This window comes from Cherax quadricarinatus, chromosome 11 (genome assembly GCF_038502225.1).
Source record: "Cherax quadricarinatus isolate ZL_2023a chromosome 11, ASM3850222v1, whole genome shotgun sequence".
NCBI lineage: Eukaryota > Metazoa > Arthropoda > Malacostraca > Decapoda > Parastacidae > Cherax > Cherax quadricarinatus.
The window spans coordinates 34,747,911-34,765,764 of NC_091302.1; the positions used below are offsets into that span (position 1 = coordinate 34,747,911).

Consider the following 17,854-nt stretch of genomic DNA (forward strand, 5'->3'; position numbering starts at 1 on the left):
ACAGGAAACAGGAACATGGCGACACAATTGGAAGCTGAAAACAAATGAGTCACAGGGATGTTGGGAAGTATTTCTTCAGCCTTGGAATGGTCAGAAAGTGGAGCAACTGGACAGTGGAGTGGCAGAGGTTGGATCCATATACAACTTTAAGAAGAGGCTCCTCAAAGCAGAAAAGAGTGAACCCAGTAGCAGCTAGCAAAAACATGGGACTGAAAAGTGAAACCTGACCCCCTGCAATCACATTTAGGCTAGTACACATATACCCACTGAGATGCAGGGCCAGAAGCCGAGACACGACTCATGCAACCACACACAGGTGAGCACACACACACACACACACACAGACACACACACACACACACACACACACACACACACACACAGAGGTATGATAAAGCTCACGGCTCAGGGAGAGTGACAGTAGCGATCAGTGAAGAGGCGGGGCCAGGAGCTCGGACTCGACCCCCCGCACCTCAACTAGGTGAGTACAACTACACACACACACACACACACATACACACACACACACACACACACACACACACACACACACACACACACACACACACACACACACACACACACACACACACACACACACACACACACTCGACCCCCGCAACCTCAACTAGGTGAGTACACATACACAGCAACAAGGGGTCACAGTTGGAAGTTAAAGACTCAGATAAATCACAGGGATGTTAGGAAGTATTTCTTGTCACAGAGTTGTCAGGAAGTGGAAGAGTCTGGGAAGTGATGCAGTGGAGGCAGGATCCATACATAGCTTTAAGGAGAGGTATGATAAAGCTCATGTAGCTGGGAGAGAGATAGCCTAGAAGCGATCAGTGAAGAGGCAAGGCCAGGAGCTATGTCTCAACCCCTGCAACCACAAATATGAGAGTACACACACACACACAATAACCAGCACAGATTCAGAGACGGGAAATCCTGTGTCACAAATCTTCTGGAGTTATATGACAAGGTGACAGTAGTAAGACAAGAGAGAGAGACAAAGAGAGAGAGAGAGAGAGAGAGAGAGAGAGAGAGAGAGAGAGAGAGAGAGAGAGAGAGAGAGAGAGAGAGAGAGAGAGAGAGAGAGAGAGAGAGAGAGGTGGGTATATTGCGTTTTCTTGGACTGTAAGAAGACTTTTGACACAGTTTCACACAAGAGATAGTGCAAAAGCTGGAGGGCCAGGCAGGGATAACAGGGAAGGCACTGCAATGGACCAGAGAATATCTGACGGGTAGGCATCAGCGAATCATGGTATGTGATGAGGTGTCATAGTGGGCGAGATGTGACGAGGGGGTTCCACAGGGGTCAGTCCTGGGACCGGTGCTATTTCTAGTATATATGAATGACATGGCGGAAGGAATAGACTCAGAAGTGTCCCTGTTTTCAGGCGATGTGAAGTTAATGAGGAGAATTCAGTCGGAGCAGGATAAGGCAAAACGACAGAGGGTTCTAGACATGCTGCAGGAATAGTCCAGCAACTGGCTCCTGGAGTTTAACCCCACCAAGTGGAAAGTCATGAAGATCAGGGAAGGACGAAGAAGACTGCAGACAGAGCACGGTCAAGGGGCCAAAGACTATAAACCTCAAGGAAAATGACGGCTGCAGATTATGGGTGACTGGCGAATTTTTAGAATAGCATTCCGACATCTTAGTAAGGAGTCATTCAGGACATTGTACACCGTGTACGTCAGGCCCGTATTGGAGTATGCAGCACCAGTTTGGAATTCACACTTAGTCAGGAATGTCAGGAAATTAGAGAAAGTGCAAAGGCTTGCAACGAGCCTAGTCCCGAAGGTAAGGGGAGTGTCCTACGAGGAGAGGTTAAGGGAACTCGACCTGGCGACATTAGAGGACAGGAGCGATGGAGGAAGGGGGGGGGAGATATGATAACGACATATAAAATACTGAGAGGAATGTACAAGGTGGACAAAGACAGGATGTTCCATAGATGGACACAGCTGAAGACTCAGATGAGTCACAGGGATGTTAGGAATGATTTTTTCAGTCAGAGTTGTCAGGAAGTGGAATAGTCTGGAAAGTGAGGTGGCGCAGGTAGGTACCATACATAGTTCTCGCTTCACACGTCGAGGGTCCTGGTTCGATTCCTGGCAAGGGTAGAAACATTGGGCGTGTTTCCTTACACTTGTTGTTTATGTTCCCCATCAGTAAAATGGGTACCTGGGTGTCAGTCGACTGACCAAATTTGCCCTAAATACTCAGCATAACAAGCGACTTTCTGTGTAGTAGTATGTCAGTGTTGTCAGCTAGACCCGTGTATCCTGCACATGTAATGGTAGAAATAAAGATATTATATTATTATTATATTACAGCTTTAAGACGAGGTAGGATAAGGCTCATGGAGCAGGGAGAGAGTGGAGAGTGCGGCGAACAGTGAAGAGGTGAGGCCAGGAGCTATGATCTGGCCCCTTGTAACCACAATTAGGTGAGTACACACACACACACACACACACACACACACACACACACACACACACACACACACACACCAAGTGTGTGTGCTAGGGAATGGAAGAAATATAGAAGGCATAGGACCCAGGAGAATAAGGAGAGCAGTCGTAGAGCCAGAAATGAATATGCACAGATAAGAAGTGAGGCCCAACGACAATACGAAAACGAAAAAGCAGCGAAAGCCAAATCTGAACCGAAGCTGTTACACAGCCACATCAGGAGGAAAACAACAGTCAAGGACCAGGTAATCAGGCTAAGGAAGGAAGGAGGAGAGACAACAAGAAATGACCATGGAGTATATAACGAACTCAACAAGAGATTTAAAGAAGTATTCACAGAGGAGACAGAAGGGGCTCCAGAAAGACGGAGAGGTGGGGCACACCACCAAGTGCTGGACACAGTGCACACAACCGAGGAAGAAGTGAAGAGGCTTCTGAGTGAGCTAGATACCTCAAAGGCAATGGGGCCAGATAACATCTCCCCATGGGTATTGAGAGAGGGAGCAGAGGTGCTATGTGTACCCCTAATAACAATATTCAATACATCTATCGAAACAGGGAGATTGCCTGAGGCATGGAAGACAGCAAATGTAGTCCCAATCTTTAAAAAAGGAGACAGACATGAAGCACTAAACTACAGACCAGTGTCACTGACATGTATAGTATGCAAAGTCATGGAGAAGATTATCAGGAGAAGAGTGGTGGAACACCTAGAAAGGAATGATCTCATCAACAGCAGCCAACATGGTTTCAGGGACGGAAAATCCTGTGTCACAAACCTACTGGAGTTCTATGACAAGGTGACAGCAGTAAGACAAGAGAGAGAGGGGTGGGTGGATTGCATCTTCTTGGACTGCAAGAAGGCGTTTGACACAGTACCACACAAGAGATTAGTGCAAAAACTGGAGGACCAAGCAGGGATAACAGGGAAGGCATTACAATGGATCAAGGAATACTTGTCAGGAAGACAGCAGCGAGTAATGGTACGCGGCGAGGTGTCAGAGTGGGCACCTGTGACCAGCGGGGTCCCACAGGGGTCAGTCCTAGGACCAGTGCTGTTTCTGGTATTTGTGAACGACATGACGGAAGGAATAGACTCCGAGGTGTCCCTCGGAAGTTGATGAGAAGAATTCATTCGATCGAAGACCAGGCAGAACTACAAAGGGACCTGGACAGGCTGCAGACCTGGTCCAGCAATTGGCTCCTGGAGTTCAATCCCACCAAGTGCAAAGTCATGAAGATTGGGGAAGGGCAAAGAAGACCGCAGACGGAGTACAGTCTAGGGGGCCAGAGACTACAAACCTCACTCATGGAAAAAGATCTTGGGGTGAGTATAACACCAGGCACATCTCCTGAAGCGCACATCAACCAAATAACTGCTGCAGCGTATGGGCACCTAGCAAACCTCAGAACAGCATTCCGACATCTTAATAAGGAATCGTTCAGGACCCTGTACACCGTGTACGTTAGGCCCATATTGGAGTATGCGGCACCAGTTTGGAACCCACACCTAGCCAAGCACGTAAAGAAACTAGAGAAAGTGCAAAGGTTTGTAACAAGACTAGTCCCAGAGCTAAGAGGTATGTCCTACGAGGAGAGGTTAAAGGAAATCGATCTGACGACACTGGAGGACAGGAGAGATAGAGGGTGACATGATAATTACATACAAAATACTGAGAGTAATTGACAAGGTGGACAAAGACAGGATGTTCCAGAGACTGGACACAGCAACAAGGGGACACAGTTGGAAGTTGAAGACACAGATGAATCACAGGGATGTTAGGAAGTATTTCTTTAGCCACAGAGTAGTCAGTAAGTGGAATAGTTTGGGAAGCGATGTAGTGGAGGCAGGATCCATACATAGCTTTAAGCAGAGGTATGATAAAGCTCACGGTAGCGACCAGTGAAGAGGCGGGGCCAGGAGCTAGAACTCGACTCCTGCAACCTCAACTAGGTGAGTACAACTAGGTGAGTACAACTAGGTGAGTACAACTAGGTGAGTACACAATAGACAGAACGAATAATGGGTGCCAACCTTAACTAAAAATATCTTTTTGCTATTTTTATTATAATCAGGAAGTGCTAAACTAATAGGGGTCATACATTATTAGTGTGTGTGTGTGTGTGTGTGTGTGTGTGTGTGTGTGTGTGTGTGTGTGTGTGTGTGTGTTTGTCTGTCTGTCTGTGTTTACAAATGTTATTATCACTATTTGTCGAGTACAGTATTAATCAAAGATAAAAAATGAAATAATAATAACATATATATATATATATATATATATATATATATATATATATATATATATATATATATATATATATATATATATATATATATATATATATATATATATATATAATTGCAAGAAAACTCACCAGGAAATTCTTGTTAACAGCAGCGATCTTTTTGCAGAGGATAAACTGCAGTGGTGTGAGCAGCAGGATCCCCACCACAGCAGCTGCCACAGCTGCCAGCCCAAGCTGAACCCACAGCAGCACCATGATCACTCCCACCTGTGGACAATACCAAGCTAGGTAACAGTAACACACAGTAGCACCATGATCACTTCCACCTGTGGACAACACCAGGCTAGGTAACAGTAACACACATCAGCACCACGATCATTCCCACATATGGACAACACCAGGCTAGGTAACAGTAGCAAACAGTAGCACTATGATCACTCCCACCTGTGGACAATACCAGGCTAATAACAGTATCACACAGCAGCACCATGATCACTCCCACCTATGAACAACACCATACTCGGTAACAGTAACACACAGCAGAACCATGGTTTCTCCCACCTGTGAACACCAGGCTAGGTAACAGTAACACACAGCACAACCATGATCACTCCTGCCTATGGACAACACCTGGCTAGGTAACAGTAACAGACAGCAGCACCATGACCTCTCCCACCTGTGGGCAACACCAGGCTAGGTAACAGTAACACACAGTAGAACCATGGTCACTCCTACCTGTGAATAATACCAGCCTAGGTAACAGTAACACTCAGCAACACCATGATCACTCCCACCTATGGACAACGCCAGGCTAAGTAAGAGTAACAGACAGCAGTACCATGATCTCTCCCATATGTGGACAACACCAGGCTAGGTAACAGTAACACACAGTAGCACTATGATCACTTCGATAGGTGGATAATACCAGGCTTGGTAACAGTAACAAACAGTAGTACCATGATTACTCCCACCTATGGACAACACCAGACTAGGTAACAGTAACTGACACTAGCACCATGATCTCTCCCACCTGTGGACAACACGAGGTTAGGTAACAGTAAAACACAGTAACACCATGATCTCTCTCACCTGTGGACAATACCAGGCTAGGTAACAGTAACAAATATTAGCACCATTGATCACTCCCACCTGTGGACAACACCAGGCTAGGTAACAGTAACACACAGTCGCACCATGATCACTCCCACCTGTGGACAATACCAGGCTAGGTAACAGTAACATATATTGGTACCATGATCACTCCCACCTGTGGACAACACCAGGCTAGGTAACAGTAACACACAGTAGCACCATGATCTCTCCCACCTGTGGACAACACCAGGCTAGGTAACTGTAACACACAACAGCACCATAATACTCCCACCTGTGGACAACACCAGGCTAGGTAACAGTAGCACCATGATCACTCCCACCTGTGGACAATACCAGGATAGCTGACATTTAATACTGTTTCATAATGCACAAAACCAGTGTGGAATATTCAACGGAAGGACTGTTGAAGGCTTGATTCTCTCCCCTCCCCTCCCCGTCCTCTATTAATATTCTGGTCTCTGACCAATTAGGCTGCTGGTGCTTGCCAGTTTGGGTGACAATAATCTGCAGCATCACTGTCATCTCACGCACTAGAGGATATAAAAAAAAAATACTGGGGAGCTACTAACCCAGGAAGGTTACTAACCCAGAAAGGTTACTAACCCAGGAAGGTTACTAACCCAGGAAGATTACTAACCCAGGAAGATTATTAACCCAGGAAGATTACTAATCCAGGAATGTTACTAACCCAGGAAGGTTACTAACCCAGGAAGGTTACCAAACCAAGAAAGTTACTAACCCAGGAAGGTTACCAAACCAAGAAAGTTACTAACTCAGGAAGGTTACCAAACAAGGAAATTAACTAACCCAGGAAGGTTACCAAACCAGGAAGGTTACTAACCCAGGAAGGTTACCAAACCAAGAAAGTTACTAGCCCAGGAAGGTTACCAAACCAAGAAAGTTACTAACCCAGGAAGGTTACCAAACAAGGAAATTAACTAACCCAGGATGGTTACTAACCCAGGGAGGTTACTAACCCAGGAAGGTTACCAAACCACAAAGGTTACTAACCCAGGAAGGTTAGTAACTCAGGAAGGTTATCAAACCAGGAAGATTACTAAACCAGGAAGGCTACCAAACCAGGAATGTTACTAACCCAGCGAGGTTACTAACCCAGGAATATTACCAAACCAAGAAGGTTACTAACCCAGGGAGGTTACTGACCCAGGTAGAATATCAAACCAAGAAGTTTACTAACCCAGGAAGGTTGCTAACCCAGAAAGGTTACCAAACAGGAAGGTTACTAGCCCAGGAAGGTTACTAACCCAGGAAGGTTACTAACCCAGGAAGGTTACCAAACCAGGAAGGTTACTAGCCCAGGAAGGTTACTAACCCAAGAAGGTTACCAAACCAGGAAGGTTACTAACCCAGGAAGGTTACCAAACCAGGAAGGTTACTAACCCAGGAAGGTTACTAACCCAGGAAGATTACAAAACCAGGAAGATTACTAAACCAGGAAGGTTACCAAACCAGGAAGATTACTAAACCAGGAAGGTTACCAAACCAGAAAGGTTGCTAACCCAGGGAGGTTACTAACCCAGGATGATTACCAAACCAAGAAGGTTACTAACCCAGGAAGGTTACTAACCCAGGTAGATTACCAAACCAAGAAGTTTACTAACCCAGGAAGGTTGCTAACCCAGGAAGGTTACCAAACAGGAAGGTTACTAGCCCAGGAAGGTTACTAACCCAGGAAGGTTACTAACCCAGGAAGGTTACCAAACCAGGAAGGTTACTAGCCCAGGAAGGTTACTAACCCAGGTAGATTACCAAACCAGGAAGGTTACTAACCCAGGAAGGTTGCTAACCCAGAAAAGTTACCAAACCAGGAAGGTTACTAGCCCAGGAAGGTTACTAACCCAAGAAGGTTACCAAACCAGGAAGTTTACTAACCCAGGAAGATTACCAAACCAGGAAGGTTACTAACCCAGGAAGGTTACTAACCCAGGTAGATTACCAAACCAGGAAGGTTACTAACCCAGGAAGGTTGCTAACCCAGAAAAGTTACCAAACCAGGAAGGTTACTAGCCCAGGAAGGTTACTAACCCAAGAAGGTTACCAAACCAGGAAGGTTACTAACCCAGGAAGGTTACCAAACCAGGAAGGTTACTAACCCAGGAAGGTTACCAAACCAAGAAGGTTACTAACCCAGGAAGGTTACTAACCCAGGTAGATTACCAAACCAGGAAGGTTACTAACCCAGGAAGGTTACTAACCCAGAAAGGTTACTAACCCAGAAAGGTTACTAACCCAGGAAGGTTACTTACTCAGTGAAGTTACTAACCCAGGAAGGTTACTTACTCAGTGAGGTTACTAACCCAGGAAGGTTACCAAACCAGGAAGGTTACTAATCTAGGAAGGTTGCTAAACCAGGGAGGTTACTTATCCAGAAAGGTTACTAACCCAGGAAGGTTACTAACCCAGGAAGGTTAGCAAACCAGGAAGGTTGCTAACCCAGGAAGGTTACTAACCCAGTAAGGTTACTAACCCAGGAAGGTTACTAACCCAGTAAGGTTACTAACCCAGGAAGGTTACTAACCCAGGAAGGTTACTAACCCAGGAAGGTTACTAACCCGGGAAGGTTAGCAAACCAGGAAGGTTGGTAACCCAGAAAGGTTACTAACCCAGGAAGGTTACTAACCCAGGAAGGTTACTAACCCAGGAAGGTTACTAACCCAGGAAGGTTACTAACCCAGGAAGGTTACTAACCCAGGAAGGTTACTAACCCAGGAAGATTAGCAAACCAGGAAGGTTGCTAACTCAGGAAGGTTACTAACCCAGGAAGGTTACTAACCCAGGAAGGTTACTAACCCAGGAAGGTTACTAATCCAGGAAGGTTAGCAAGCCAGGAAGGTTGCTAACTCAGGAAGGTTACTAACCCAGGAAGGTTACTAATCCAGGAAGGTTAGCAAACCAGGAAGATTACTAATCTAGGAAGGTTGCTCACCCAGGAAGGTTACTAACCCAGGAAGGTTAGCAAGCCAGGAAGGTTGCTAACTCAGGAAGGTTACTAACCCAGGAAGGTTACTAATCCAGGAAGGTTAGCAAACCAGGAAGGTTGCTAACTCACGAAGGTTACTAACCCAGGAAGGTTACTAATCCAGGAAGGTTAGCAAACCAGGAAGGTTGCTCACCCAGGAAGGTTACTAACCCAGGAAGGTTAGCAAACCAGGAAGGTTGCTAACTCACGAAGGTTACTAACCCAGGAAGGTTACTAATCCAGGAAGGTTAGCAAACCAGGAAGGTTGCTAACTCAGGAAGGTTACTAACCCAGGAAGGTTACTAACCCAGGAAGGTTACTAACCCAGGAAGGTTACTAACCCAGGAAGGTTACCAAACCATGAAGATTACTAATCTAGGAAGGTTGCTCACCCAGGAAGGTTACTAACCCAGGAAGGTTAGCAAACCAGGAAGGTTGCTCACCCAGAAAGGTTACTAATCCAGGAAGGTTACTAACCCAGGAAGGTTACTAATCCTGGAATGTTGCTAACCCAGGAAGGTTACTAATCCGGGAAGGTTACTAACCCAGGAAGGTTAGCAAACCAGGAAGGTTACTAAACTAGGATAATCCATGACAACCAGTGTGACTCGTCTATGCAAAACAGTCGGCTTACACCCCGGGGCCTATTTACAACAAGGTGAACATGGAGCAGTAAGTGTGAGGAAACTTGCACAAATGACTCATGTCACCCGATTTAATCAAAGGTATGTAGGTAACCAGTCTGTAGACCCATGTGTGTGTCTGTGATCTTTTGACTGCTGCCCACGGAGTGAATGTGAGGCAATTAAGGCTGTCAATTACAGCTATGTTCTGCATAACGACGTTTCGATCAACGACGGTGGTGTAAACTGCACTGCCAGTCGTATAAAAATATAGCACATACAATTATGTACAGTACATAATATTTGATAATTATAATAAACAACTATGTTCCTGGTTTATGTATTTACTGTACTGTACTTTTTATTGTTATTCTAGACTGTACTTTTTCCACTTAAAACAAAAATTTTTCCTCTAAAACAGTATGCCGTGTTATACCAACAAAAGCCTCATACATCTCTACGACGGTCGCATAACAGCAATCTACGAAATCGCCTAACGATGCATTTATGAAAACTTATCACCGTCGTTAAGCGAGGCATGACTATATTCACAAATGACCATATTACAATTCACTAGGATACCATAAACTGGTAGAAGTCACAGAGCCTGAAATCCTAAAAACAATGAAAAGTACTGAAATAAGAGAAACAATGATCATCAGAACTTATGAACAAGTTTTCATCAGGACATCATTACTGTAGTTCCGGATTAGGCAGCACTTGGGAAATGGAAGATGATTGGATTTGATCCGAAGGAAGGGAAAGTAACCTCGATTTCTTGAACAGAGAGCCTTGGAGAATGTTATGTAGCAAGACAAGGTTATGAGAAGAATGAAGGTCAGGTGGCGCTCTGAAGGTGCAAGTGTTAAACAAGACAGTAACTAAAGAGACAAAAATAACTGAGAAAAGGATCATGAGAGATTACCTTGAGTGGGATGGCCCAGGTGTAGTGACAGTGCATGAAGAATGTCATGACATTGTCGGCATCCTCCGAGCTCAGGTTAATGACAGCTCCGGTGTCAACGGCACCTCGGGCACTACCTGGCACTGCTCCTCGGACACCGTTTTGCACTGCTCCTCGGGCACTGTTTGGCAATGCTCCTTGAGTCGCACCTGACAAAATAAATCTTGATAAAAATGGTGCTCATTGGGTGTGATTGGTTTAAAAGCATTATGATGGCCACATAAGGCAATTGGTTCATTGGGTTAAATTCTCTTAACTAAATGAAAGCCATATATATATATATATATATATATATATATATATATATATATATATATATATATATATATATATATATATATATATATATATATATATATATATATATATATATATATATATATATATATATATATATATATATATATATATATATATATATATATATATATGTATATATATATATATATATATATATATATATATATATATATATATATATATATATATATATATACATATATATATTTAATATATATTTATATATGTAACACCATCACAGTATTAGGTGACATCACAATATGCAAAACAACCACTGAGAAAAAAATAATGAAAATCCAAGCGCTTTCGTATTTTCTCACATTATTAAGGACACGTAAAAATAAAGTGTATGTAAAATGTTGGTACAACAATATGTACTCTTAAAATGTTCGTAGAGTATTAGTTACTCTTAGAGTGTTTGTACAGTATAAGGTACTTCTAAAGTCTCTGGATAACATCTTAATACCGAGGATCTTTAAAATATTGGGAAGCTAGTGCCTGGCAGCTGCCTTATGAATTTGAGAGGTGTGGGTAGCTGCCATGTCAGTTTGAGATGTGTGGGTAGCTGCCATGTCAGTTTGAGAGGTGTGGGCAGCTGCCTTATGAATTTGAGAGGTGTGGGTAGCTGCCATGTCAGTTTGAGAGGTGTGGGCAGCTGCCTCATGAATTTGAGAGGTGTGGGTAGCTGCCTCGTTAGTTTGAGAGGTGTGGGCAGCTGCCTCATGAATTTGAGAGGTGTGGGTAGCTGTCTTGTTAGTTTGAGAAGTGTGGGTAGGTGGCTTGTGAGATTGAGAGGTGTGGGTAGCTGCCTCGCTAGTTTGAGAGGTGTGGGCAGCTGCCTCGTTAGTTTGAGAGGTTTGGGCAGCTGCCTCATGAATTTGAGAGGTGTTGGTAGCTACCTCATTAGTTTGAGAGTTGTGGGTAGCTGCCTTGTTAGACTGAGAGGTGTGGGTAGCTGCCTTGTTAGACTGAGAGGTGTGGGTAGCTGCCTTGTTGCTTTGAGAGGTGTGGGTAGCTGCCTTGTTAGTTTGAGAGGTGTTGGCAGCTGCCTCATGAATTTGAGAGGTGTTGGTAGCTTCCTCGTTAGTTTGAGAGGTGTGGGTAGCTGCCTCGATAGTTTGAGAGGTGTGGGCAGCTGCTTCATGAATTTGAGAGGTATGGGTAGCTGCCTCGTTAGTCTGAGAGATGTGGGCAGCTGCCTTGTGAATTTGAGAGGTGTGGGTAGCTGCCTCGATAGTTTGAGAGATGTTGGCAGCCGCTAGCACGCTGTAAGTAGGTATCTGGGTGTTAGTTGCATCCTGGGAAAGATAATTAAAGGTCCCCCAATCGGAAATAATCCCTGGGATTAATAATTCAGAGGGATGATAATTTAAACAGTATATTGAGCCTCATGCATGATTTGTTTTAGTCACCTCTAAAAGTTATTTTCTCTGAGAAAAAGAGAAGAATCAGTTTTCTTTTATACAACTGGGTAACTTTAAGTAAATATATTTACCTCAACCAATTCCTGCAGTTAAAATAGAGTAAGTAAGTAAGTTTATTCAGGTATGCACAAATACAGTTACATAGATTATCATACATAGCAGCATACGTGTAGAGAACCTGGGATAACCCAAAAAAGTCAGACAGAGTGACTTATTTCCATTGGGGTCCTTTTAATACCTTATTATTATACTATGAAAGATATAATATCTTATTATTATACTATAAAGGAGATATACTAGGAATAAGGTAAAAAGAGTTATTTATATTTACATGTGTGTTAGCTAAAAAAAAATAAAAAAAATCATTCTCCTCCCTTTCTGTCGCTTCATTCATTAGGTACCTTTTGGCACTCTTCTTGAACTGGTTCATGCTATGACTGGCTTTGACATGTGCAGGAAGTCTGTTCTATTTCTTTATTGCTGTACAATAAAAGGTGTTTGAAGCCTGGCCGCTGACTGTGGGTACTACAAAGTGGTGCTCTCTTCCCCTAGTACTATGATTGCTTTGGTTCCCAACCTTGACAGAATTGGCAGCAAGATATTCTGGACACTATTAGTCAGCAAATTTATAAACTTGATTTAATTTCAGTTGTTTTACTCTGTCTTCAACATTCAGCATATCCAATTGTTGTAATTCATCCTGGCCTACATGCTCTCTTGGTCCCAGGTCCAGGATGAATCTTACCATTTTGTTTTTGGGTGATTCGCAGTTCATCTTTCAGTTTTTTTGTGAAGGCAGAGTACCATGAAGAGCAAGCGCAGTCCATATGACATTGTATAAGGGCTAGACATAGGGTCCTGCGAGCCTCAGTAGGTAGACACTGTGCTTGTCTGTAGAGTAACTTCAGTCTGGCATTCACTTTCTTTACTACACAGTTCCCGATCAGTTCTCCTGACATTCATGGGTCAAAGGGAATTCCCAGATATTTTACTGAGGAAACTGAAGTGATGGGTTCCTCATTACACCGGACATTAAAATTATTTATCCTTCTCAGTTTTTGTTTCGTGCCAAAAAGTATGGCTTCAGTTTTCCCGAGGTGTAACGATAGTTTGTTATCTGCTAACCTTTTGCTGCAGGACTCCAGTTCTAATGTTAATACATAAGCTATATCTTGTGGGTCTTTACCTGACAGTAACAGAGCACTGTCATCCGCATACAGTAGGAGTTTGCAATTAACGCTGATGGGCATATCGTTTACATAATATAAGAGTAATAAGGGACCCAGAATACTACTTTGGGGAACTCTACATTCTATCGGCAGGGGTTCTGATTCTGTTTTGGTGATTTTGACAATTTGTTTCCTATTGCTAAGATAGGACTTAAACCAGTCTATGGAACCTATGTCGATAGCTTGAAGTTTCTTACATAGTATATTGTGGTTGACAGTATCGAAAGCCTTTTGCAAGTTTAAGTTTACCATACCTATGAGGCTCCCTATCGACATTTCAGTTCTCATGTAATCCATCAGATTAATTAGGGAGGTGTCGGTTGAGTAAGATCTTCTAAAGCCTGATTTGTAACTATGGAGAATGTTGTTGTCATTACGCTTGTCATTACCTCAGTACGCTGAGGTCAGTGGTCACGCGTGGTCATACCTGCATGAGCTCTTGGGAGTTAGCGTGGGCTATTACCAAGCACCATGGTTTGTTGTAGTGTTTTAGAATCTCAGGTTCAAGTGTTGAAGAAGGAGATTCTACTTTTTCAGGAGGAAAATAGGAGGCAGAAGCTTCGCATAGATGAGTTTGGGAGTGAGTGCGAGAAGGATTTAGCTGGTAAGGAGGAAATGGTAACCGGCAGTGATGGTGGCAGCCACTTTAAGTGGCACGTGGTTCACAGTTCTGGAAGAAGGACGGTGAGGAGAGTTCATAGAGAAGATGTGCAGGTAGGAAATCGATTCTCTGTTCTCCAAGACGAGTGTACTTCAGTGGTTAGTGAGGTTGAAGGTACCACTGATTCCCCTGCTAATCAAGGTAAGAATATTTTAATAGTAGGCAATTCTCAGGTAAGATATATGGACCGTGCATTTTGTAACAGAAACAGAAAGGTCAGACAGAGAGTGTGCCTTCCTGGAGATAGTGATGATGACATAGTCAGCAGGTTGGATAATGTTATGGCAGGTAATGAGAACAAGCCCATTATCTGTCTTAGTGCTGGGGGTAATGACATTGGGAAGTGCAGGAAAGAGGAGCTGCTGGATAAGTACAGGTCAGCCATAGAAGTAGTTAGGTCTAAGGGAGGGATCCCAGTCATATGTAGCATCTTGCCGAGAAAGGGAGTGGGCAATGAATAAATGTCTAAGGCAATTGGTATAAATTGCTTGCTAGACAGGTACTGTAAGGAACTTGCAATCCCATTTATTGATAACTGTGACCTATTCTTTGGCAAATATGATATGTATGCAAGGGATGGGGTTCATCTCTCTGGAGATGGAGTGGTTGCATCAGCCAATTCGGTTGAGAGGGTAATTGATAACTGATAGATTATATAGGTATGGGTGTTTGTGGGAAACAATCAGGCTGCAGCATTAGGGTTAAAAACAGCAGTTATTACCGGGATACCTCAGGGATATGTTTAAAAGACAATATTCAAAAAAAAGGTCGAAAGGGATTCAAAGACTAACCCAAAAGGGTTCTTTCAGGTATACAGAAGTAAGATTAGGGACAAGATTGGCCCACTTTAGAGTAACTCTGGTCAGATCACTGACAGTGATAAGGATATGTGTGAAATTCTCAATACCTATTTCCTCTCAGTTTTCACCCAGGAAAATACTAGCGATATTCCTGAAATAATAGATTATGTAGAACAGGATGATAATAAACTATGCACTATTGCGGTAACTAGTGACATGGTACTCAGACAAATAGAGAAACTAAAACCTAACAAATCCCCAGGCCCTGATGAACTGTTTGCAAGGGTGTTAAAGGAATGTAAAGAGGAACTTAGCATACCTTTGGCTAATCTTTTTAACATATCACTGCATACTGGCATAGTCCCTGATAAGTGGAAAATGGCAAATGTAATACCTATTTACAAGGCAGGTGACAGGTCCTTGGCTTCGAACTATAGACCATTAAGCCTTACCTCCACAGTGGGAAAATTTATGGAATCAATAATTGCCGAAGCAATTCGTAGCTATCTTGATAGGCACAGATTGATTAATGAATCTCAACACGGTTTTACAAAGGGGCGTTCCTGTCTTACGAATTTACAAATTTTTTTTCACTAGGGTGTTTGAGGAGGTAGATCATGGTAATGAATATGATATTGTGTATATGGACTTCAGTAAGGTTTTCGATAGAGTTCCACACCAGAGGCTATTGAGGAAACTTAAGGCACACGGAATAGCAGGAGAATTTTTTCCTGGGTAGAGGCATGGCTGACAAATAGGCAGCAGAGAGTTGGCATAAATGGGGAGAAATCAGAATGGGGGCACGTCACAAGCGGTGTTCCTCAGGGGTCAGTGTTGGGCCCGTTGTTGTTCACAATTTACATAAACGACATAGATGAGGGAATAAATAGCGACATAAGCAAATTTGCTGATGACGCTAAAATAGGCCGTCCAATTCATTCTAATGAAGACACTAGAGCACTCCAGGATGATTTGAATAAACTGATGCAATGGTCGAAGACGTGGCAGATGCAGTTTAATATTGACGAATGCAAAGTTCTAAATGTTGGACAGTTAAATAACCATGCCACATATAAACTAAATGATGTAGATCTTAATACTACTGATTGCGAAAAGGATTTAGGAGTTCTGGTTAGCAGTAATCTATAACCAAGACAACAGTGCATTAATGTTCGCAATAAAGCTAACAGAATTCTTTGCTTCATATCTAGAAGTATAAATAATAGAAGTCCTCAGGTTGTTCTTCAGTCTATATATCCTTGGTTAGGCCTCATTTAGACTATGCTGCTCAGTTCTGGTCACCGTATTACAGAATGGATATAAATGCTCTGGAAAACGTACAGAGGAGGATGACAAAGATGATCCCATGTATCAGAAATCTTCCCTATGAGGATAGACTGAGGGCCCTGAATCTGCACTCTCTCGAAAGGCGTAGAATTAGGGGGGATATGATCGAGGTGTATAAATGGAAAACAGGAATAAATAAAGGGGATGTAAATAGCGTGCTGAAAATTTCCAGCCAAGACAGGACTCGCAGCAATGGTTTCAAGTTGGAAAAATTCAGATTCAGGAAGGATATAGGAAATCACTGGTTTGGTAATAGAGTTGTGGATGAGTGAAACAAACTCCCGAGTACAGTTTTCAGGCTAAAACGTTGTGTAGTTTTAAAAATAGGTTAGATAAATGCATGAGTGGGTGTGGGTGGGTGTGAGTTGGACCTGACTAGCTTGTGCTGCTGGGTCTGATGCCGTGCTCATTGAGTAGAGGTGACCAGACTGGGTGGGTCATTAGGCTAATCCGGGGAAGGGGGTCATTGGGCTAATCCGGGGGGGGGGACATGGACTTGCTCCGCATGGGTCAGTAGGCCTGTTGCAGTGTTCCTTCTTTCTTAAGGTACTTAACTACTTGACAGTACACTGCCCTCTCTAGAATTTTGGATATTACACTGAGTATTCTAACAGGCCTATAGTTGCTGACATCAGACCCACTATTTTTCTTAAAGACAGGAGTAACTCTGGCCTTATTGAACCCCTCTGGTACGGTATTAGTGGTGATGGACAAATTTATTATGTGAGCAATGGGGATTCGCAATTCAGAGGCACCATCTTTTAGGAACCTAGACGGGATGTTATCAGGGCCGGTGCTCCTAGATGGGTTTAACCTGCTTAGTTCTTTTTGCACGAAGTCATGAGATAGACTCACTAGTTGACAACTGTTTGGAGTATTTGATACAACATCAGTAAGTAAACAACCGGTAGTTTACTTACTAATGTTGATGCGACAGTTGTGTAATCTGAATTAAAACAATTTGCCACTTTAGTTATTTCGTGGGATACCTCGTTATCGATATTTAGTATTATGCTAGATCTATCTACGGGTTTATGGTTATACTCCAACTGTTTTATTTATTGCCAGAGCTTTCTGGGGTTATTCTTGTATTATTCGACTTTTGAGAAATAGTGCCTTGCCTTTGCTCCTTTGACAAGCCTCTACACTCTGTTCCTCACCCTTTGGAATTCATTAAGCGATGCAACATCCCGTCTGTCATAAATCTTTTTAGCAACTGATCTCTGAATTTCATATTATCTAATATCTCAGTAGTCATCCAGGGTTCGGTTCTCCGTTTAATCCTAACCTCTTTAACTGGTGCAATATTATCAAGGATGGCAGTGAATATTGTTTAGAATTTTTTCCAGGCATCGTTTACGTCCGTGCAACTTGTTATAACTGTCCATTCACAATTGTGTAGCCTATTTACCAGTGTTTCTTTACTGAAGTTTCTAGTTGACCTCATTTTTATTGTCCCGTGTAGGCCTATCCGTTCCCTAGTGATTTTCCTGGTGCAGTATGTGATGAAATGATCACTAAGACCTGTGGTAATGACGCCTGACTGACTAATGTTCTCAGCACGGTTACACAGTATGTGATCAGTAAGGGTGGCTGAGAATTTTGTGATCTGGGTTGGTGCATTAATTAGTTGAGTGTAACTATTTAACCTAAAATTTGCTTATACCTGTTACATAGCCCGTTAT

General features: G+C 43.0%; 1 protein-coding gene across 1 annotated transcript in view; it reads right to left on the reverse strand.

Annotated features, from left to right (window-relative positions):
• The window catches only part of LOC128687452 (uncharacterized), a 269,873-nt gene that overhangs the window by 84,142 nt on the left and 167,877 nt on the right, over nt 1-17,854 (reverse strand). Inside the window, exons 7-8 of the mRNA XM_070083864.1 lie at nt 10,370-10,557; nt 4,858-4,995 (exon numbers count right to left, since the gene is read on the reverse strand). Of these exons, the coding sequence (XP_069939965.1) occupies nt 4,858-4,995; nt 10,370-10,557 (326 nt within the window). The remainder of the gene's footprint in view (nt 1-4,857; nt 4,996-10,369; nt 10,558-17,854) is intronic.